At 44.8% G+C, this 23480-nt stretch overlaps 1 protein-coding gene across 4 annotated transcripts in view; it reads left to right on the forward strand.

Moving 5' to 3' along the window:
• Positions 1 to 23480, forward strand: part of CLCC1 (chloride channel CLIC like 1) — a 251622-nt gene that overhangs the window by 211520 nt on the left and 16622 nt on the right. The window contains exon 12 of one of the 4 annotated variants that reach the window (XM_063940152.1): positions 11487 to 12123. The exons of the other annotated variants lie outside the window; for them this stretch is intronic. Coding sequence (XP_063796222.1) covers positions 11487 to 11504 — 18 coding nt within the window. The 3' untranslated portion in view covers positions 11505 to 12123. Of the gene's footprint in view, positions 1 to 11486; positions 12124 to 23480 lie in introns of those variants that run through there. 4 annotated transcript variants of the gene reach the window in all.

Consider the following 23480-nt stretch of genomic DNA (forward strand, 5'->3'; position numbering starts at 1 on the left):
TGACAATGCCAGACAATACCTGTCTCACATTTTCCCTGCCGCCCATTACATTCAGGAGGCATCCTCTGAGGCGGGTGTGTTGGCAGCCAAGGGGTCTACGTCTGTCCTGGCTCGCCGTATTTTGTGGTTGAGGTCATGGAAGATGGACCTAGACTCCAAAAAGACCTTGGAGGTACTCCCCTTCACTGGGAACATTTTGTTTGAGGAAGATCTGATTAGAATTGTGTGAATTAGCAGCTGCTAAGACTGCCTTTCTCCCAAATACTAATCCTTCTGCACAGAAGGCAAAAGGTACCACCTTTTGTTCATTTCGGCTTCAAGGGAAAGCAAAAGGTCAGACATACCCGAGACAATCTCGTGCTTCCAAAACCACCAAGCCCAAGGCGAAACAATCCTGGGCTGTCAGCCTGCTTCTAAACAAGACAAGCCTGCTGCATGACAGGGAGGGCCTCTCCCTGGGGTACCCCAGGGTGGGAGGCTGTCTTCTACAGTTTTCCCAGGTCTGGTTAAAGACCACTTCAGACATATGGGTGCTGGAAGTGGTTTCTCACGGGTACGCTGTCTCTATCAAGAGATGTCCCCCTTGCCAGTTTTGCACCACGGTTCTCCCTTAGGACCCGTTAAAGGCGCAAGCTTTGCAAACAGTTGTCAGTTCACTCCTGAGTACAAGAGTGGTTGTGCCGGTACCTCAATCCCAGAGAGGCAGAGGTTATTACTCGACCCTGTTTCTAGTCCCGAAACCCAATGGGTCATTCCGGCCTATGCTCAACCTCAAATCTCTGAACAAGTTTGTGAGAGTGTCCAGGTTTCGTATGGAAACACTGTACTCAATTGTACTGGCTGTGGAACCCGGAGACTATATGGTATCCCTGGATATACAGGATGCATACCTTCATATACCTATTGCCATGTTTCTGCGGTTTGCTATTGGCGACCTCCACTATCAATTCCAGGCTCTGCCATTTGGACTGGCTATCGCTCCTCGTATCTTCACCAAGGTCATGGCCGCGTTGACTGCCCATCTCCGTCGTCAGGGTGTCAGAATCCTGCCGTATGTGGATGACCTGTTCACTCTGGCAAATTCCCACAATGTCCTCAGTCATCTGCAACTGACGGTAACCTCCTACAAGCCCACGGGTGGCTTATCAATTGGAAAAAGTCCTCGCTGGTCCCAGCTCAGAGCATGGTGCACCTGGGGGCACTCCTGGACACACACAATCAGCGGCTGTTTCTGTCTCCAGAAAAAGTCCTGAAGCTTCAGGACAGGATGAGATGCTTCCTTTGTCGCCCCAGAGTGTCGATACACTCAGCGATGCAAGTACTTGGCCTGATGGTGTCGGCATTCGGCATGGTAGAGTACGCTCAATTTCATTCCTGCCCTCTACAGAGTTTAATCCTTTTCAAGTGGGACGGCTTACCTCAGCGGATCAGATCTCACATGATCACTTTGACTCCGGAGGTTCGTCTGTCGCTGACCTGGTGGCTACAGGACCGGCAATTAAGCAGGGGCCGTCCCTTCTGGATCCCCAACTGGGTCCTCCTGACAACGGACGCAAGTCTGACGGGATGGGGTGCAGCGTTGAAGCAACACTCTGTTCAGGGTCGCTGGACCAAGGAGGAATCCGGAGCTGAGGTCGGTGTTCAATGTGCTATCTCTCGCCCTGCCTCTGGTATAGAACAGGCCTGTTCAATTACGGTCAGACAACGCCACCACTGTGGCATACATAAACCATCAAGATGGCACTCTTAGCTGCATGGCAATGATGGAAGTGTCAAAAATAATGTTGGGCGGAACGCCATCTGCCAGCAATATCGACAGTGTTCATTCCGGACATCCTGAACTGGGAAGCAGACTTCCTCAGTCGCCAGGATGTGAATGCCGGATAGTGGAGTCTTCATCCAGAAGTCTTTCAATTTCTAGTGGACAGGTGGGGCTTACCAGATGTAGACCTGATGGCGTCTCGACACAATTACAAGGTTCCGGTCTTCGGAAGCATTCATAGACGAACCGGCAATTCCATGGAACTTTTGGCTGCCCTACGTGTTCCCTCCAGTGTCACTTCTGCCCAGGGACCTACGGAAGTTTAAACAAGGAGGAGGATGGCTACTTCTGTTCGCTCCAGCGTGTCCCAGACGGCATTGGTTCTCAGAACTGCTGTACCCTTCTAGTTCCTCAGTGGCCAGACCTCCTCGTACAGGGCCCTTGTGTCTACCCAGACCTGTCCGGACTGGCTTTGACTGCATGGCTCTTGAAGCATAACTCCTGAGGGCCAAAGGTTTTTAGGAGGTGGTTATCCAGACTATGTTGAAGGCCCGCAAACCGGCCTCTGCCCGGATTTATTACAGGGTTTGGAATTCTTACTTCACCAGGTGTGCTGATAAGAATGATGATATCTCTAGGTACAGAACTTCCAGAATTCTGGCTTTTCTAAAACGAGGCCTTGACTTTGGTCTTCGTTTGGCCTCCCTCAAGGTTCACATATCTGTTTTGTCGGTCTGGTTTCAGAGAAAAATTGCGTCTATACCTGACTTTCATACTTTCACTTTCGGATTCAGCCTCCCTATGTCCCTCCTGTCTTAACCATTGATTCAGTTTTTGCTTTTACATACCACTATTGGTGTATTTATACGTCATCTTTATTCTTTGTGTTTTATGTAGTTTGTCTTTTGTCTTAGTTTACCGGTAATAGGTTGTACACTATATTTACATATATTGCCTCTTATAGCATTATAATGCATTTTAGGGATTACTTTTATCAAATTTGGATATTGTACTAAATCTATATACATTAAAATCATATTTTATTTAATAAAAATAATTTTTTATATATACAGTGTTATAATCATCTATTTGACTAAGCTTGCACTGGGAAACACCAATCTGTACCCATTGTCTATATAGTGGAATTAGGTAGTGATTCCTTTTTTCCTTTCCAGCAGCATCTTAGGTGCAGTGATTATAATTTCTCCACAAGCGCAGTGTCACTATCCCTTTTCAGGTGTCATCTTTTCACCTTACCCAAGAGATTGTGGTTCCGGCCTTTATCTCTTCGGACTTGTGACCCAAAGAACGTTCTTTGGATGTGGTAAGGGCTCTCCATGTCTATGTGGAGAGAACTGCATCTATCAGGAGGTCAGATGCTCTTTTTGTCCTGTTTGGTTTCCACAAACGTGGCTGGCCTGCGAATAAGCTAACCTTGGCCAGATGGATTAGAATGGTGATTGCACAAGCTTTTGCGCAGGCTGGACTCCTGGACTGTCCATTCTACTTGGTCTGTTGGACCTCCTTGGGTGGCCCGCCGTAGTGCGTCCGCTGAACAAATGTGCAAGGCAGCTACGTGGTCCTCAGTGAACACGTTTCTTAGGTTCTATGCCTTTGATACGTTCGCCTCCCAGGATGCTTCCTTTGGATGCCGGATTCTCATATCCACTAAAGCTTTAACCTGTTGGTGCCTCTGGATCAAGATCCACTCTACACCCCAATGTTTCCCTGTGGAACCCAATGTACCTCGCAGAAAGAGTGTTAACCATGGTAAGTCTACCATAATACTCCTTTTCTAAAACACTTCAAATCTGCTCTTTAAGTGACTGGGATAGGGTATCTATGTAACTTTTCCATGTCTGGACAAATCTTTCAGAAAAACCTCTCCTTTTGTAGCAAGGCCTCAATTATTATAATCATCTGGAGAGCGCACCCTGGAGATGCCAGCCACATAATGTTGGCCCTGTAAGTAAGATAGAGGAAAGGGTTTAAGTCTTAGATATTGCTCCACCACCTGTGTAAACATCAGTGGCTTTCTTGATTCACAGTTCATAAGTTGTAGAACACTAGTAATTCCCTGCCTCTCCCATGAAATTAAAAGACAACCTGCAGTCCCATTTTGGAAGTTTGGGTTGTGTATTGACTGGAGAAATAGAGACACATATGGATTTAAGGAGCGCTTGTGGCATATTAAATGCCATGCTTTACGGGTAGACATTAATAATGGTTTAGCTTGAACTTATACAGGTACCTTGTCATCATGTAAGTGCAGAAAAGAGGTTAAACTAATGCCATTCAAAGAAAGCAGCCTCCAGGGTAGTATTAGAATACATACTTTTTCATTGGAGATAGTCTCTCAAATAGCACAGACGGGCAATGTGGCTGTAAGCACTAATATTAGGTAGATTAATAACATCATTGGACCTACTCTGCTGAAGCCTTATGAGGCCTTGCCCTCTTACCATTCCAAATAAAAGTGCGTATCGATCTCTGTAGTAGCTCACCTAGATTTCAAAATAGGAAGAGACTGGAGACGATACATGATTCTTGGGAATAAGATCACATTGGTGCTAATTTTATACATGCATGCATTTGAGCAAGAGACTCTGCCACCATAGTATCAGAGTCCCTCAGATGTCCGCCTACTATAAACCCACATCATCGTTCAATCTAGATGCAAAATTATGGGGCATTATGCTAGCTAATCAGCCATCCAATATTATCACTTGGTTTATTCATCCCTGTTTATGCTCCACAATTCTGTTGACATTAAATTTAGAAGACTGTTCACTTTATTTATTCCTTGTGATACTATTGGCCACCAAACAATTGATTCTACTGATGTTAAAAGGGAGAGTTATGGTAGACTTACCTTGGTTAACTGTCTTTCTGCAAAGTACATTGGGTCCACAGATAACATCAGGGTGTAGTGGATGGATCAGGAATCGGCACCAAACTGTTAAAGCTTTAGCTGTCCCAAGATGCTCTGCTTCACTCCTCTATAACCCCTCCTCCAGGCACAGGCAAACTAGTTTTGTTAACCAGTCCAATGCAGAAAGCAGGAAGGAGAGAAGAAATATATTAGGCACATAAGAACACAATCTCACTGACAGGAGAAGGAACCAATGCCATACAAACCCAGAAAGGGTGCGTCAGGGTGGGCACCCTGTGGACCCTGTGTACTTTGCAGAAAGAGAGTTAACCAAGGTAAGACCATAACTCTCCTTTTCTGAGCGCTGGGTACATACGGTTCCACAGGGAACATCGAGGATGTCCCAATGCAGTACTTCCAGGGAGGGGACGTGCCTGAGCGGATAAGAGAATGCAGCGTCCAAAGGAAGCATCCTGGGAGGCAAAGGTATCAAAGGCATAAAACCTAAGAAACGTGTGGATTGAAGACCACGTAGCCACCTTACACAATTCGGCAGACGCCCCACGGCATGTCGCCCAAGAAGGTCCTACAGACAGAGTAGAATGGGCAGAAATTGAGGCTGGAACTGGGAGATCAGCCCGAGTGTAAGCATGTGCAATCACCATTCTAATCCATCTGGCCAGTGTCTGCTTATTAGCAGGCCAGCCACTCTTTTGAAATCTGAAAAGAACAAAAAGGGCATCAGAACATTTACATAGATACATAGAGCCTGAACCACATCCAAGGAATGTTCCTGTGCCGACAAGTCTGAAGCGGTAAAGGCAGGGACCACAATTTCTTAGTTAAAGTGAAAAGAGGAAACCACCTTAGGAAGGTAACCATTCCTAGTTCAGAGAACCACCTGGTCATGGTGAAAAATAAAAAATGAGGGACGACAGGACAATGCCTTTAAATCCAAAACCCTTCTTGCAGAGACAATAGCCATCGAGAAAAGAACCTTGGCCGTCAACCATTTGAGTTCCACAGATTCAAGAGGTTTAATGGGGCCTCTTGAAGAGCTTCCAACAAAATGGACAGGTCCCATGGAGCCACCAGAGGGACAGGGAATTTGAATGCAAACCACACCCTAAAGAAACGTGTGTACATCAAGAATGGAGGCAATCTTGTGTTGAAACCAGACAGAGAAGGCAGAAATGTGTACCTGGAAGACTAACCCTCTTTGAAGAAATGCCAGAATTCTGGAAGTCCTTAACTTAGTGGCATCGTAATGCTTAGCAGTGCACCAGGTGAAGTAAGCGTGCCACATTCTATAGTAGATACTGGCAGAGGCCGGTTTGCGGGCCTTCAGCATAGGCTGGATTACTACCTCGGAAAAACCTTTGGACCTCAAAAGCGAAGCTTCAAGAGCCACGCAATCAAAGACAGCCGGGCCAAGTCCGGATGAAGACAAGAACCCTGACGCAGAATATCCCGACACTGAGGGTGCAGAAGGGGCTGCTCCGCCAAGAGTTCCTGGAGGTCTGAGAATCAGTGACGTCTGGGCCACGCTGGAGCGATTAGAATGAGCTTTCCTCCTTCTTGTTTGAACTTCCGAAAAACTTGAGGCAGAAGCGACACCGGAGGGAAGATGTAAGGCAAGCAGAAGGTCCACGGGACCGCCAACGCATCCACGAACACTGCCTGAGCATCCCTGGTTCGAGATCCGAAGACTGGCACCTTGTGATTGTGTCTGGAAGACATGAGATCCACATCCGGAAACCCCATCTGTCTACCAGGAGTTGAAAGACCTCGGGATGGAGGCCTACTTTCCGACGTGAACATCCTGATGACTGAGGAAGTCTGCTTCCCAGTTGAGCACTCCCGGGATGAATACTGCTGATATGACCGGTAGATAGCGTTCCGTCCAATGCAGAATCCTGGACTCTTCCCTCATTGCCATGCTGCTGCGGGTGCCGCCTTGATGGTTGATATGGGTCACCATGGTGGCATTGTCCGACTGGACTTGAACCAGTCTGTTTTGTAGAAGAGGACAAGCCAGGGTCAATGCATTGAACACTCCTGGGGTGAATTCTGCCCTCAACTCCAGAATATTGATTGGAAGATGAGATTCTTCCCTTGTCCAACATGCCTGAAAAGAGTGCTGCTCTGTCACCGCTCCCCAGCCGTGAAGACTGGCATCCGTTGTTTGAAGGAACCAGTTGGGAGTCCATAAAGGACAGCCCATGCTCAGTCGTTGGTCCTGGAGCCACCAGGTTAGCACCAGACAAACCTCTGGAGTCAAGGAGATCATTTGAGATCTGATCCGATGAGGTAGGCCGTTCCACTTGGAGAGGATCAAACGTTGAGTGCGGGAATGAAATTGAGCATACTCATGTCGAAAGACAACACCATCAGACCGAGAATTTGCATCGCCGAGTGTACCAACACCCGAGGACGGTGAAGGAAGTGTCTTTTCTCTGACGTCCTAGTGGATGCTGGGACTTCCGTAAGGACCATGGGGAATAGCGGCTCCGCAGGAGACTGGGCACAAAAAGTAAAAGCTTTAGACTAGCTGGTGTGCACTGGCTCCTCCCCCTATGACCCTCCTCCAAGCCTCAGTTAGATTTTTGTGCCCGAACGAGAAGGGTGCATGCTAGGTGGCTCTCCTGAGCTGCTTAGAAGTAAAAGTTTAAATAGGTTTTTTATTTTCAGTGAGTCCTGCTGGCAACAGGCTCACTGCATCGTGGGACTAAGGGGAGAAGAAGCGAACTCACCTGCGTGCAGAGTGGATTGGGCTTCTTGGCTACTGGACATTAGCTCCAGAGGGACGATCACAGATTCAGCCTGGATGGGTCCCGGAGCCGCGCCGCCGGCCCCCTTACAGAGCCAGAAGAGCGAAGAGGTCCTGAGAAATCGGCGGCAGAAGACGTTCCTGTCTTCAGATAAGGTAGCGCACAGCACTGCAGCTGTGCGCCATTGCTCTCAGCACACTTCACACTCCGGTCACTGAGGGTGCAGGGCGCTGGGGGGGAGCGCCCTGAGACGCAATAAAACATGTTTAAACCTTATATGGCTAAAGAAATACATCACATATAGCTCCTGGACTATATGGATGCATTTCACCCCTGCCAGTTTTCCTAAAAAAAAAAAAGCGGGAGAAAAGGCCGCCGTGAAGGGGGCGGAGCCTATCTCCTCAGCACACAAGCGCCATTTTCCCTCACAGTTCCGCTGGAAGGAAGGCTCCCAGACTCTCCCCTGCAGTCCTGCTACAGAATCAGGGTAAAACAAGAGAGGGGGGGCACTATTGGCAGCTAATATAAAACAGCAGCTATAAAGGGAGTAACACTTACATAAGGTTATCCCTGTATATATATATAGCGCACTGGTGTGTGCTGGCAAACTCTCCCTCTGTCTCCCCAAAGGGCTCGTGGGGTCCTGTCCTCTTTCAGAGCATTCCCTGTGTGTGTGCTGGGTGTCGGTACGATTGTGTCGACATGTATGAGGAGGAAAATGATGTGGAAGCAGAGCAATTGCCTGTGTTAGTGATGTCACCCCCTAGGGAGTCGACACCTGACTGGATGGTCGTATTTAAAGAATTACGTGACAGTGTCAGCACTTTGCAAAAAACTGTTGACGACATGAGACAGCCGGCAAATCAATTAGTGCCTGTTCAGGCGTCTCAGACACCGTCGGGGGCGCTAAAACGCCCGTTACCTCAGATGGTCGACACAGACCCAGACACGGATACTGAATCCAGTGTCGACGGTGAGGAGACAAACGTAATGTCCAGTAGGGCCACACGTTACATGATCACGGCAATGAAGGAGGCATTGAATATTTCTGACACTACAAGTACCACAAAAAAGGGTATTATGTGGGGTGTGAAAAAACTACCAGTAGTTTTTCCTGAATCAGATGAATTAAATGAGGTGTGTGATAAAGCGTGGTTTTCCCCCGATAAAAAACTGCTGATGTCTAATAAATTATTGGCACTATACCCTTTCCCGCCAGAGGTTAGGGCGCGTTGGGAAACACCCCTTAGGGTAGATAAGGCGCTCACACGCTTATCAAAACAAGTGGGGTTACCGTCTCCCGATACGGCCGCCCTTAAGGAACCAGCTGATAGAAGGCTGGAAAATATCCTAAAAGGTATATACACACATACTGGTGTTATACTGCGACCAGCAATCGCCTCAGCCTGGATGTGCAGTGCTGGAGTGGCTTGGTCGGATTCCCTGACTGAAAATATTGATACCCTGGATAGGGACAGTATATTATTAACTATAGAGCATTTAAAGGATGCATTACTATATATGCGAGATGCACAGAGGGATATTTGCACCCTGGCATCTAGAGTGAGTGCGATGTCCATTTCTGCCAGAAGAGCGTTATGGACGCGACAGTGGTCAGGTGATGCGGATTCCAAACGACATATGGAAGTATTGCCGTATAAAGGGGAGGAGTTATTTGGGGTCGGTCTATCGGACCTGGTGGCCACAGCAACAGCTGGAAAATACACCTTTTTACCCCAGGTCACCTCTCAGCAGAAAAAGACACCGTCTTTTCAAACTCAGTCCTTTCGTTCCCATAAGGGCAAAAGGCCACTCATTTCTGCCCGGGGCAGAGGAAGGGGAAAAAGACTGCACCAGGCAGCCTCTTCCCAGGAGCAGAAGCCCTCCCCCGCGTCTGCCAAGTCTTCAGCATGACGCTGGGGCCTTACAAGCGGACTCAGGCACGGTGGGGGGCCGTCTCAAGAATTTCAGCGCGCAGTGGGCTCACTCGCAAGTGGACCCCTGGATCCTGCAGGTAGTATCACAGGGGTACAAATTGGAATTCGAGACATCTCCCCCTCGCCGGTTCCTGAAGTCTGCTCTACCAACGTCTCCCTCCGACAGGGAGGCGGTAGTGGAAGCTATTCACAAGCTGTATTCCCAGCAGGTGATAATCAAGGTACCCCTCCTACAACAGGGAAAGGGGTATTATTCCACGCTGTTTGTGGTACCGAAGCCGGACGGCTCGGTGAGACCAATTTTAAATCTAAAATCCTTGAACACTTACATAAAAAGGTTCAAATTCAAGATGGAGTCACTCAGAGCAGTGATAGCGAACCTGGAAGAAGGGCACTATATGGTGTCTCTGGACATCAAAGATGCTTATCTCCATGTCCCAATCTACCCTTCTCACCAAGGGTACCTCAGGTTTGTGGTACAAAACTGTCATTATCAGTTTCAGACGCTGCCGTTTGGATGGTCCACGGCACCACGGGTCTTTACCAAGGTAATGGCCGAAATGATGATTCTTCTTCGAAGAAAAGGCATCTTAATTATCCCTTACTTGGACGATCTCCTGATAAGGGCAAGGTCCAGGGAACAGTTAGAGGTCGGAGTAGCACTATCTCAGGTAGTGCTACGTCAGCACGGGTGGATCCTAAATATCCCAAAATCACAGCTGATTCCAACAACACGTCTACTGTTCCTGGGGATGATTCTGGACACAGTCCAGAAAAAGGTGTTTCTCCCGGAGGAGAAGGCCAGGGAGTTATCCGAGCTAGTCAGGAAACTCCTAAAACCAGGCCAAGTGTCAGTGCATCAATGCACGAGAGTCCTGGGAAAAATGGTGGCTTCTTACGAAGCGATTCCATTCGGAAGATTCCATGCAAGAACTTTTCAGTGGGATCTGCTGGACAAATGGTCCGGATCGCATCTTCAGATGCATCAGCGGAGAACCCTATCTCCAAGGACAAGGGTGTCTCTCCTGTGGTGGTTACAGAGTGCTCATCTTCTAGAGGGCCGCAGATTCGGCATTCAGGATACCGATGCCAGCCTGAGAGGCTGGGGAGCAGTCACACAGGGAAAAAATTTCCAGGGCTTGTGGTCAAGCATGGAAACGTCTCTTCACATAAATATCCTGGAACTAAGGGCCATTTACAATGCCCTAAGTCAAGCAAGGCCTCTGCTTCAGGGTCAGTCGGTATTGATTCAATCGGACAACATCACGGCAGTCGCCCACGTCAACAGACAGGGCGGCACAAGAAGCAGGAGGGCAATGGCAGAAGCTGCAAGGATTCTTCGCTGGGCGGAAAATCATGTGGTGGCACTGTCAGCAGTGTTCATTCCGGGAGTGGACAACTGGGAAGCAGACTTCCTCAGCAGACACGACCTCCACCCGGGGGAGTGGGGACTTCACCCAGAAGTCTTTCAAGTGATTGTAAACCGTTGGGAAAAACCAAAGGTGGACATGATGGCGTCCCGTCTCAACAAAAAACTGGACAGTTATTGCGCCAGGTCAAGGGACCCTCAGGCAATAGCGGTGGACGCTCTGGTAACACCGTGGGTGTACCAGTCGGTGTATGTGTTCCCTCCTCTGCCTCTCATTCCAAAAGTACTGAGAATCATAAGAAGGAGAGGAGTGAAGACTATACTCGTGGCTCCGGATTGGCCAAGAAGAACTTGGTACCCGGAACTGCAAGAGATGCTCACGGAGGACCCGTGGCCTCTACCTCTAAGAAAGGACCTGCTCCAGCAGGGACCTTGTCTGTTCCAAGACTTACCGCGGCTGCGTTTGACGGCATGGCGGTTGAACACCGGATCCTGATGGAAAAAGGCATTCCAGATGAAGTCATCCCTACCCTGATCAAAGCCAGGAAGGATGTAACTGCGAAACATTATCACCGCATTTGGCGAAAATATGTTTCCTGGTGTGAGGCTAAGAAGGCCCCCACAGAGGAATTTCAACTGGGTCGTTTCCTGCATTTCCGGATTTACGTATTAAAATCTTTGGTCCCCAGAGGTTTGAATGGGGATTTTGAGCTCAAGCATTTCCTATAGTTTCCCCTATTGTATAACTAATTATGTTTTTTGGTATATTTTATAGATTATGTATCATCATTGACCACTTTCACCCCATGAGAGTCTGAGCCGCCAGTAAATGTCAACTACGTGACCATGGTAACTGTCACCGCTATGCTTTCGAATTAAAGTAAAGGAGGAAGCTCTAAGAAGCGCCGCATTGGAACGCGGTGGAACGCAAATACAACTTCCGGGTAATACCGGAAGCGAGCGGACGGCACGCGTACATATGTATGGAACACGGTGGAACGCATCCATCCGGAAACCGGAAGTGATGTAATGTGAAGTACGGCTCCGTTTTGCTTCTTTCATTGGCTGGTTTGAATCTGGGCGCCCATTCTCAGGTGGGGTGGGGGTGGTCTTCATAATGTTTGTGGGTATAAAAACCCATTCAGTTTGTACTCCACCATGCTTCTGATGAAGGACTTCTAAGTCCGAAACGCGTAAAGCAGGTGGATTTCTTTGGACTCTGGACTTTTGGACTTACCTCTGGAAACATCTTGGGAACGGTGATATCTTCCTTTGACGGTTGGACCGGCTGGTTCCGAATCTATCTGTCGTGAGAATCATCTTACCCTATTGAGGAGGTTCTATATGCTTTGTTATGTTTTATTTAATGTGAGTGCAATTCTGTAATAAATTCAGTTTTAGTTTTTAACCAACAGTGTTGCACTAAATATTTCTCTTTATTTGAGCCACACATTTGGCGGAGAAGGAGAAACAGACATATGGAGGATGATGGGCATATTTAATTATTATAAAATGTGAGTGCAACATCATATATCTTAAAGTGTATTCCACCCAGACCCCACAGTGTTACACTAAGAATATTTTCCTCCTATTTTGAGGCTAATACTTGGAGTGAACCCCTGGAGAGAAGGACGACATTCTTGGAAGAAATCTTCTATCCCCAGCAAGGGAAATTTAAAGGGACTGTATTGTATTTTATACCATATCTGCGCCACAGGGTCTCTCTCTTTTTCTATTGTATGCATTGGTTATGGTGTGGTGAGCCATTTTGAGTTGACCTGGGCTGCACTTGTGGTGTTTGCGCAATTGGCTTCTTTGGTGTTTTCCTGTCTTCCGTGTTATCTGTCACTATCACCAATCAAGTACTGCAGCAAACATGTTTGCATTTCGGGATTGTCGAAATGAATCTGTTAAGAATATTTTTGAAACCTCTAATATAGAGGAAGAATGTAGTAATGAAGATCTCTACAGTCTGAGTAAAAAATTGGAAACTACCATGTTAAGGGAAAATAGAGTATGGTGGGAAGTCATAACATTAGATAAATATCAAACTGAAAATTTAATACCAAAAGGTCTTCAAATTATAAAACCACCATCCCTTAATGGGGTTGATGAGACTTTCTCCAATGAGTGGCAAGCTATGCTTGACCAATGCTCCCATAAATTGATTGATCTCATTCTCAGAGAACGAAAGAAATTATTGAAATCTTTAAATGAGGAAATCAATAATCTTTTCATTCTAATTGGTCCTTTTAAAGATCAGAAGGACTTTAAATCATCTGAGGAGGAGATAATGAGAAAAATAAATAAAGAAACTCGAGAATTGAAAGAAAGGAAAATTCGAAAATTTAATAGAGATTTAAAACAGCTAAATAAACCACCCATTATTCAAATGGAGGAGGTAAATGTCGACACACCCAAGCAAAATACCCCTAATATAAGGAAGAGAATTCTCTCTCAAAGGAAACTAGAAGTTAATCCCAGGGAATATAAAGCCCCATTACATCAAAGGCAGAAACAACAACAACAAAGGAATAGGTCTAATTTCAGGGATCATAGGAGTTCGTACAATAGAGAGTCATGGAGAACACATGGAAATGAAAATGAAGGATGGAATGAGAGTCGGAATTATTCATCAAGGTATAGACATGATAGACCACAGAACAGGCCAATCTCCACTGAGAATAGATTTTTACCTCTACGTGAAGATTGGCATGTATCTGAAAATACCACACCTTTTTTAGAGAGGGATCACAGAAACAGAAGAAGGTTCTAACAAAAACAAAAAGAGGAAAGAGAGGAGGATGTTCTAAACCTAAAAAACCTGGCAAATCAACAGTTAGTGAATTGCCTAAGGAGGTAGAAAAAGTTGACAAAATGAAAATTTTTAATTTAAGTAAAAGGGAATTGACTAAAGAGGAGGAAAATGTCTTAATGAAAGGGCTGAAATATGCACCAAGTACAAAAGCTGACCCCTTTGACACGTATATTGATTTACAAAGATATATCCGGAAATTGACGGTGAAAAAGTTTTTTATAGGTAAAGGGGAAGGTGTAGAACAGCCAGAAGGGCCTCTGGAAGGTTCATCTAGACCTCAACATAAAAATAGATCCACCTTTTATCCCACCTTCTGTAAAGGGACCTTTATAGATTGTTTCAATAAGATCGTAAGTGAGGAATTAGATTTAATTACTACAGCTCCAAAAAAACAATCTAGATGTAATTTAACTATGAAAGAATATGCTGCACTAAAAGATCTTCAGGAGGATAAAAATTTAATAATAAAACCTGCAGATAAGGGGGGGAGCATTGTATTAATGGACAAAGAAGCATATATGGCAGAAATATATAAACAACTAAATAATGGGGAAACATATAAAAGATTAAAAAGTGACCCTACAGATAAAGTATTAAAGGGACTTATGGATTTTACCCAAACTGCGGTAGAAAATGGAGTCATAACTCAGAAAGAATATGAATTTATTAATATCAAAACTCCTAATACCCCCACCATATATGTTTTACCCAAATTACATAAAAATCCGATACATCCCCCAGGTAGACCTATAATTGCTGGGATTAATAGTGCTACTAGCAATCTTTCAGCGGTTATTGACAGCCATTTGCAACCGTTAGTTAAACATACTCGGGCATACCTTAAAGATACTAAGGATATTTTAAATAAGATGAATGATATGGTATGGGATGAAAAGTTCATCTTATGTAGTGCAGATGTTAGCACTTTATATACGGTTATAGATTGTAAAAAAGGGCTGGAGTCGGTTTCTTTTTTCCTTAATCTTAATAATGTTTTTGAGAAAACTTCAGCATTTATTCTGGAAGGAATAGAATTTATTTTGAAAAACAACTATTTCTTTTTTGATGGCTCTTATTATGTACAGTCTGTTGGGACCGCCATGGGTACCAGGTTCGCCCCCAGTTACGCCAATCTTTTCATGTCTTACTGGGAGGAGCTGTCAGTTTGGCATGATGGCGTCCTGGGGACGGGCCTGGTATCCTGGCAAAGATTCATAGACGATATATTTTTCGTCTGGAATGGAACAGAAAAGGACCTTCAGACTTTTTGTAATTCTTTAAATATTAATGATTTTAATATTTCTCTTACCTTTCAAATAAGTACAAGGGAAATAGTCTTTTTGGATTTGTTGATATATACAACAAATGGTAAAGTCCAAACAAAGAACTACCGTAAGCCCACTGACTGTAATAGTTATATTTATAGGGACAGTCAGCACCATGATAATTGGCTTAGTGGCATCCCTTTTGGGCAGTATAGTCGTATTAAGAGAAACTGCTCAGAACCGGAGATCTGTAAAGAGCTTATAAAAGAAACCAAGGGACGCTTTTTGGAAAAGGGGTATACTTTAGAGGAACTCAACAAGGCAGAAGATCGCATTGATAAAATAGAAAGAACTGATCTACTAAAGGATAAACCAAAAGTATTGAATGACAACAGCTATACATGGGCATTTATTAGTAGATACAGTTCTAATTCTAAAGAAATAGAAAAATGCATTAAGAGAAATTGGTCTTTACTTCTTAAGGATCCTGTAATTGGAAAGGAGCTCCCATGTAAACCTTCCTTCATATATAGGAAAGCACCAAATTTAAAAAATAAATTGGTACGCAGTAGCATTGATGAAGTGAAACGCAGTAGCCTTAGAATACAAGGCTTTCATCGATGTGGATCCTGTCTAATGTGCAGGACGACTGCGAAAAACAACCCCTCTAAAATAAAAGAATTTGCAGTTAATGGTAAAACCTATCCCATAAGGGATTTTATAACATGCAATTCTAAGAATGTTATTTATGTTATACAATGTACCTGCAATTTAATTTATGTTGGTAAAACAACTAGAAATCTAAAAACCAGGATGGCAGAGCACATATATAATATCAAAAAGGGCTTAGAGTTACATACACTATCGGCCCATTTTAAAGAAAAACATCAATCAAATGAGTGTCATGTTAAATCCTTTTGGGGCATTCAAATAGTCCAACATAATTGGAAAACAAGGGATGTGGATCTTAGGCTTTCCAAAGCTGAAATGAAGTGGATTTACGTATTAAAATCTTTGGTCCCCAGAGGTTTGAATGGGGATTTTGAGCTCAAGCATTTCCTATAGTTTCCCCTATTGTATAACTAATTATGTTTTTTGGTATATTTTATAGATTATGTATCATCATTGACCACTTTCACCCCATGAGAGTCTGAGCCGCCAGTAAATGTCAACTACGTGACCATGGTAACTGTCACCGCTATGCTTTCGAATTAAAGTAAAGGAGGAAGCTCTAAGAAGCACCGCATTGGAACGCGGTGGAACGCAAATACAACTTCCGGGTAATACCGGAAGCGAGCGGACGGCACGCGTACATATGTATGGAACACGGTGGAACGCATCCATCCGGAAACCGGAAGTGATGTAATGTGAAGTACGGCTCCGTTTTGCTTCTTTCATTGGCTGGTTTGAATCTGGGCGCCCATTCTCAGGTGGGGTGGGGGTGGTCTTCATAATGTTTGTGGGTATAAAAACCCATTCAGTTTGTACTCCACCATGCTTCTGATGAAGGACTTCTAAGTCCGAAACGCGTAAAGCAGGTGGATTTCTTTGGACTCTGGACTTTTGGACTTACCTCTGGAAACATCTTGGGAACGGTGATATCTTCCTTTGACGGTTGGACCGGCTGGTTTCGAATCTATCTGTCGTGAGAATCATCTTACCCTATTGAGGAGGTTCTATATGCTTTGTTATGTTTTATTTAATGTGAGTGCAATTCTGTAATAAATTCAGTTTTAGTTTTTAACCAACAGTGTTGCACTAAATATTTCTCTTTATTTGAGCCACACATTTGGCGGAGAAGGAGAAACAGACATATGGAGGATGATGGGCATATTTAATTATTATAAAATGTGAGTGCAACATCATATATCTTAAAGTGTATTCCACCCAGACCCCACAGTGTTACACTAAGAATATTTTCCTCCTATTTTGAGGCTAATACTTGGAGTGAACCCCTGGAGAGAAGGACGACATTCTTGGAAGAAATCTTCTATCCCCAGCAAGGGAAATTTAAAGGGACTGTATTGTATTTTATACCATATCTGCGCCACAGGGTCTCTCTCTTTTTCTATTGTATGCATTGGTTATGGTGTGGTGAGCCATTTTGAGTTGACCTGGGCTGCACTTGTGGTGTTTGCGCAATTGGCTTCTTTGGTGTTTTCCTGTCTTCAGCAGGAGGGCAATGGCAGAAGCTGCAAGGATTCTTCGCTGGGCGGAAAATCATGTGGTGGCACTGTCAGCAGTGTTCATTCCGGGAGTGGACAACTGGGAAGCAGACTTCCTCAGCAGACACGACCTCCACCCGGGGGAGTGGGGACTTCACCCAGAAGTCTTTCAAGTGATTGTAAACCGTTGGAAAAAACCAAAGGTGGACATGATGGCGTCCCGTCTCAACAAAAAACTGGACAGTTATTGCGCCAGGTCAAGGGACCCTCAGGCAATAGCGGTGGACGCTCTGGTAACACCGTGGGTGTACCAGTCGGTGTATGTGTTCCCTCCTCTGCCTCTCATTCCAAAAGTACTGAGAATCATAAGAAGGAGAGGAGTGAAGACTATACTCGTGGCTCCGGATTGGCCAAGAAGAACTTGGTACCCGGAACTGCAAGAGATGCTCACGGAGGACCCGTGGCCTCTACCTCTAAGAAAGGACCTGCTCCAGCAGGGACCTTGTCTGTTCCAAGACTTACCGCGGCTGCGTTTGACGGCATGGCGGTTGAACACCGGATCCTGATGGAAAAAGGCATTCCAGATGAAGTCATCCCTACCCTGATCAAAGCCAGGAAGGATGTAACTGCGAAACATTATCACCGCATTTGGCGAAAATATGTTTCCTGGTGTGAGGCTAAGAAGGCCCCCACAGAGGAATTTCAACTGGGTCGTTTCCTGCATTTCCTGCAAGCAGGACTGTCTATGGGCCTAAAATTAGGATCCATTAAGGTTCAAATTTCGGCCCTGTCGATCTTCTTCCAGAAAGAACTGGCTTCATTGCCTGAAGTTCAGACGTTTGTCAAGGGGGTACTGCATATACAACCTCCTTTTGTGCCACCAGTGGCACCTTGGGATCTCAATGTAGTTTTAGGGTTCCTAAAATCACATTGGTTTGAACCACTCACCACTGTGGAATTAAAATATCTCACATGGAAGGTGGTCATGCTGTTAGCTCTGGCGTCAGCCAGGCGTGTCTCAGAAATGGCGGCTTTGTCATATAAAAGCCCTTACCTAATTTTTCATTCAGACAGGGCAGAATTGAGGACTCGTCCTCAATTTCTCCCTAAGGTGGTTTCAGCGTTTCACATGAACCAACCTATTGTGGTGCCTGCGGCTACTAGGGACTTGGAGGACTCCAAGTTGTTGGACGTAGTCAGGGCCCTGAAAATATATGTTTCCAGGACGGCTGGAGTCAGAAAATCTGACTCGCTGTTTATCCTGTATGCACCCAACAAGCTGGGTGCTCCTGCTTCTAAGCAGACGATTGCTCGTTGGATTTGTAGTACAATTCAGCTTGCACATTCTGTGGCAGGACTGCCACAGCCAAAATCTGTTAAAGCCCATTCCACAAGAAAAGTGGGCTCATCTTGGGCGGCTGCCCGAGGGGTCTCGGCTTTACAACTTTGCCGAGCAGCTACTTGGTCAGGGGCAAACACGTTTGCAAAATTTTACAAATTCGATACCCTGGCTGAGGAGGACCTGGAGTTCTCTCATGCGGTGCTGCAGAGTCATCCGCACTCTCCTGCCCGTTTGGGAGCTTTGGTATAATCCCCATGGTCCTTACGGAAGTCCCAGCATCCACTAGGACGTCAGAGAAAATAAGAATTTACTTACCGATAATTCTATTTCTCATAGTCCGTAGTGGATGCTGGGCGCCCATCCCAAGTGCGGATTGTCTGCAATACTTGTATATAGTTATTGTTACAAAAAATCGGGTTGTTTATTGTTGTGAGCCATCTTTTCAGAGGCTCCTACGTTTATCATACTGTTAACTGGGTTCAGATCACAGGTTGTACAGTGTGATTGGTGTGGCTGGTATGAGTCTTACCCGGGATTCAAAATCCTTCCTTATTATGTACGCTCGTCCGGGCACAGTATCCTAACTGAGGCTTGGAGGAGGGTCATAGGGGGAGGAGCCAGTGCACACCAGCTAGTCTAAAGCTTTTACTTTTTGTGCCCAGTCTCCTGCGGAGCCGCTATTCCCCATGGTCCTTACGGAAGTCCCAGCATCCACTACGGACTATGAGAAATAGAATTATCGGTAAGTAAATTCTTATTATCTTATCCTGCATTTTCAGGACTTTGTCTGGTGACAGATACAGTCATTGACTGTGAGTATCCAGAAGTGCCCCCAGGTGTACCATGCTTTGGGACGAAACCAGTAAAGACTTTGTCCAATTTATTAGCCAGCTGTGGGCTTGTAGGAAGGCCACCATCAGTTGGAGATGACTGAGGAGAACTTTGCGTTAATTTGCCAGAATTAGCAAGTCGTCTAGGTAGGGGAAAATTCGTTCCCCCTGGTGACGGAGATGAGCCATCATAATGGCCATGACTTTTTTAAAGATGCGAGGAGCCATAGCCAGTCCAAACGGCATCGCCTGGAATTGGTAATGTAGGTTGTCAATAACAAAGGGCAGGAACCGCTAATGCTAAGTGGCAATAGGAACATGCAGATATGCATCCTGTATATCCAGGAAAATCATGTAGTCCCCAGGCTCCATGGCCAGCACTATTGAATGCAAAGTTTCCATGAGAAACTTTGATACTCTCACAAATTTGTTCAAAGATTTAAGGTTGAGAATAGGCCGGTGCAATCCGTTGGATTTCGGAATCAGGAACAGAGTCGAGTAGTAACCATGTCCCCTTTGGGACTGTGGAACCGGCACAATCACTCCCAAGTGTAGGAAAGAACTGACCACAGTTTGTAAGATTTGCGCCTTTACCGGGTTCAATAGTAGACCCGTGGTGAAATATTGGTGAGGGGGATGTCCCTTGAATGAGATGGCGTACCAGTGAGAAACAACTTCTAGCACCCAAGCATCTGAAGAGGTCATGTGCCAAACCTGAGCGAAGTGCAGAAGTCGGCCTCCCACCCTGTGAGTTATAACCCAAACAGCACCAAAGCCCATGGTATGAAATAACCGTGATAGATATTTGAGATACACTGAAAGTAAAACCAGACAGCAGAAAAAGGCACACAGCCACTCACAATGCGGAGAATTATACTATAATACTGCAATGGACCCTTATATCAACTACTCAGCCCTGAGGCAGACAGGATAATGCAGAAACTTGAACACAAACAATTAGAGGTGAATCTCACCCCAACTCCCGGCGCAATTTGGCTAATGATATTTAATTAGACATCAGCTGCACACACTTAAAGGATTAGCTAGATCCTCAAACAAACTGAAACAAAGAAAAAGGGAAGAGTGGTGCGCTTCATGTATTATGTAAATATATATTTTAATGTGATTAGTGTATGCTTTTACTCAACACTGCTATTAGTAAACATAGAATCTGCTTTTAATTTAAAATATATTTTTCGTTCAATTAATAACAAAATAATACACTTAAACTGTAGGAATCAAGGAATCAATTGATATATTCCACACACTCTAATAGGAAGCAATAAATATCCTCTGGCGCTGTAGAATTAATAGCAACAGTGTAGCTCATATGACACTAAACAGACCCGTCCAATCTGTTACATCAAAATGTGTCAAACTGTAACATATGCTGACAAACTTATATGGAAAGTCTCTCAGGTCCTCCTGCTACTGGCGTCCCAGTGCAGAGGAATGCTGCTGTGTAATAATTACCCGAACCTGCGGGAATGTCCAGTGATACGATGCAGACACCCAGAGAGATACGTCCTTGCAGCTTTCAGCAAAAGCGCCCACCGCCGGCACTATTAACGGTGCAGATATCAGTTTCTGTCCTGGCGGGCGGGTATGTAATGCTCCAGATTGCCACTTTACAATGTAGCCGCTGGAGATAGCGCAATCTCAGTCCTGGCAAGCGGATAGAAGGAGCTCCGGTTAGCGCTTCCAATGAAGCCGCTAGAGACAGCGCTTGTATAGATGCTTCCGTCAGTGTGTGGATACCTATGGCTTAGCGGTATCCGGTCTCTAGGTCGACCACACTTAGGTCGACATGCATTAGGTCGACCACTATTGGTCGGCATGTATTAGGTTGACATGTTCTAGGTCGACATGAGTTTTTCACAATTTGTCTTTTTTTCTTTTTTTGAACTTTTTCATACTTTACGATCCACGTGGACTACAATTGGTAACGGTAACCTGTGCCAAGCACAGTGGTAGTGGAGCGAGGCTCCTTGCCAGAAGCATGGCGAGGGGACATGGTGCACTAATTGGGGTTCCCGGTCACTCTACAAAGAAAACGACACCAAAAAATAAAATAAAAACTTGTCTACCTAATGCATGTGTCGACCTATTTTAGGTGTCGACTTAGTTACTGTCGACCAACAGTGGTTGACCTAGACACTGTCGATTTAAGTGTCGACCCTATGTACCACCGGCTTAGCAGTACCGCATCATAGTAACATCATAGCTTAGCATACCACATGGATGTTCACAAGCATGGGTTCTTCCTCATTACAGAACACACATAATCCAACTACAGTACCGCGCCTAAGTAGGCCATGGACTAACCCAGTGGTTCCCAAACAGTCCTCAAGGCACCCCATCAGTACAGGTTTTAGGGATACCCCTGCTTAAGCACACATGGTATAATCAAACTGACTGAGGTACTAATTAAGTCACTTGTGCTTAAGCATGGATTTCCTTAAAACCTGGGAGGGCTGCGTATGGGAACCACTGGACTAACCAGTTCTGAGTAAGGTATGGAGTCACCTCCTGAATTCCAGAAGATTAACCCCATCCTCACATGGAACAGTAGATCACTTTGCCACAACACCTCTTAAAGGGGTGCATCTGACCATCTGAGGCCTGGCACTCCAGTTCAACTCAGTATAAAAAAAAAATTGCATGTAGATGAAGTGGGCAAGGAAATCTCATGAATTATGCAATGTAACCACTTTTAGAAATCTCATGAATAATGCAGTTTAACCACTTTTAGGACGCATAATAGACCGCTGCAAATCACACTCCTGATAAAAAACAAAGTGTCTCCAATAACCATTTTATAGCAAGACATTCTTTTTCTATCTCAGAGTAACTAACTTCCTGAGTTTAGAGTTTCAGGCACATCAGCTGACATTTGTACGGTCAGCATGATAATTGTATATTGTGATAATTGTAAAGTGTGTATGCAGGAGTGTTAGCCAATAAACCGCTTCAAATGCTCGTGCATCAGTCATAGCAGGAAGATGGAATTTTATGTCCTGCTTAAAAATTCTGATCCCCCATCTCCTAATCATATTGAAAAAGTCACGAGCTAAAGTGCACACTGCTTGGATAATTGCTTTGTGGGGTCAGAGTGTTTATAAGATGTGCAGAGTTGATGTGCAATTGTGTCCACAAGTTTAATAAGCTTGGATAACCTACACTCATAGTACAGCCCTAAAACCAACATTTGAAGCCTCCATTTGCACAATAAACTGTTTAGCGAATTCAGGAGTTTTCAACACTAGGCTTTTACAGAGCAATTGCTTGGCAGAATACGAAGCCAAGTCACATTCAGGAGACCACTTCAGATTATTCGCAGCAGTTCTTCATTCAGTCTAGGGTTCTGTCACCACTGAAAATTGAGAAATAAACCTCCTGTAATTTGCTGCTAATCCCAGAAAAGAATGCAACTGCTTCTTTGTGGTCTATACGACAGTATTCTTTAAAGCCTGCACCTTTTTTTATATATGTTTATTGTTTATATAATAATATAGTACATTAATATAGTGCATCAACAGAAATGCAATAATGTAAAATAATGGTGAAGACCAAGAGTTAAGAGAAAGAGAGGGAGATTGGGAAGTAATAGAAAGAGAAATAAATTAATGAATCGGTCGAGGCATGCCTCTGAATTCTTGATGGATCAATAAAAGCAGGATTGTTCTATAAGGTATTTAAAGGTGATTCGGCCTGAAAATGGTTAGTCCATGGTGTCCGGTTTTAATAAAGGTAGAGGGAGTGTCATGTATAATGGAGATGCTTCTTTCAACTCTATAGGTGGACCATATCGCATTGATTGTAGCTGTTAATGATGGAATGTAGGCGATTTCCATTGAGCAGCTATGTGGCATTTGAGTAATCAACTTTTGGGTTGATGAGGGAAAATGAGGAATAGGTCTCTGTATTAAGGAACAGAGTGAAGATATAGACATCTGAATACCAGTGATTGATTTGATTAAGTTGTGAATCTCTGTCCAGAAGTGGCAAATAATTAGACGGGACAACCAAACATGCAGCAGAGTTCTCTTTGGCCACAGAGTCTCCAACAAAGGTCAGAGGACGTGGGATAGATAGAATGCAGTCTAGTGGGGTCTAGATACCATCTGTAATATAACGTAAAGTTTTCTTTACTACGAGCGGAGATGGATCTTAGTCCATTCCTCATTGGGTCAGAGTCTCTCCTGTATTGCATTCCCCCACAAATTCGTGGGCTTCCTTTTGTGGATGATTGTATGAAAGTAATAGTTGATATATAGTGGAGGTAAGTTTCTTAGTAGACTAAGAGCATCTGCATAGGGTTTCAATAGGAGAGCAAGTCATAGAAGGCA

The sequence above is a fragment of the Pseudophryne corroboree genome, chromosome 9 (assembly GCF_028390025.1).
Source record: "Pseudophryne corroboree isolate aPseCor3 chromosome 9, aPseCor3.hap2, whole genome shotgun sequence".
NCBI classification, from domain to species: Eukaryota; Metazoa; Chordata; class Amphibia; order Anura; family Myobatrachidae; genus Pseudophryne; species Pseudophryne corroboree.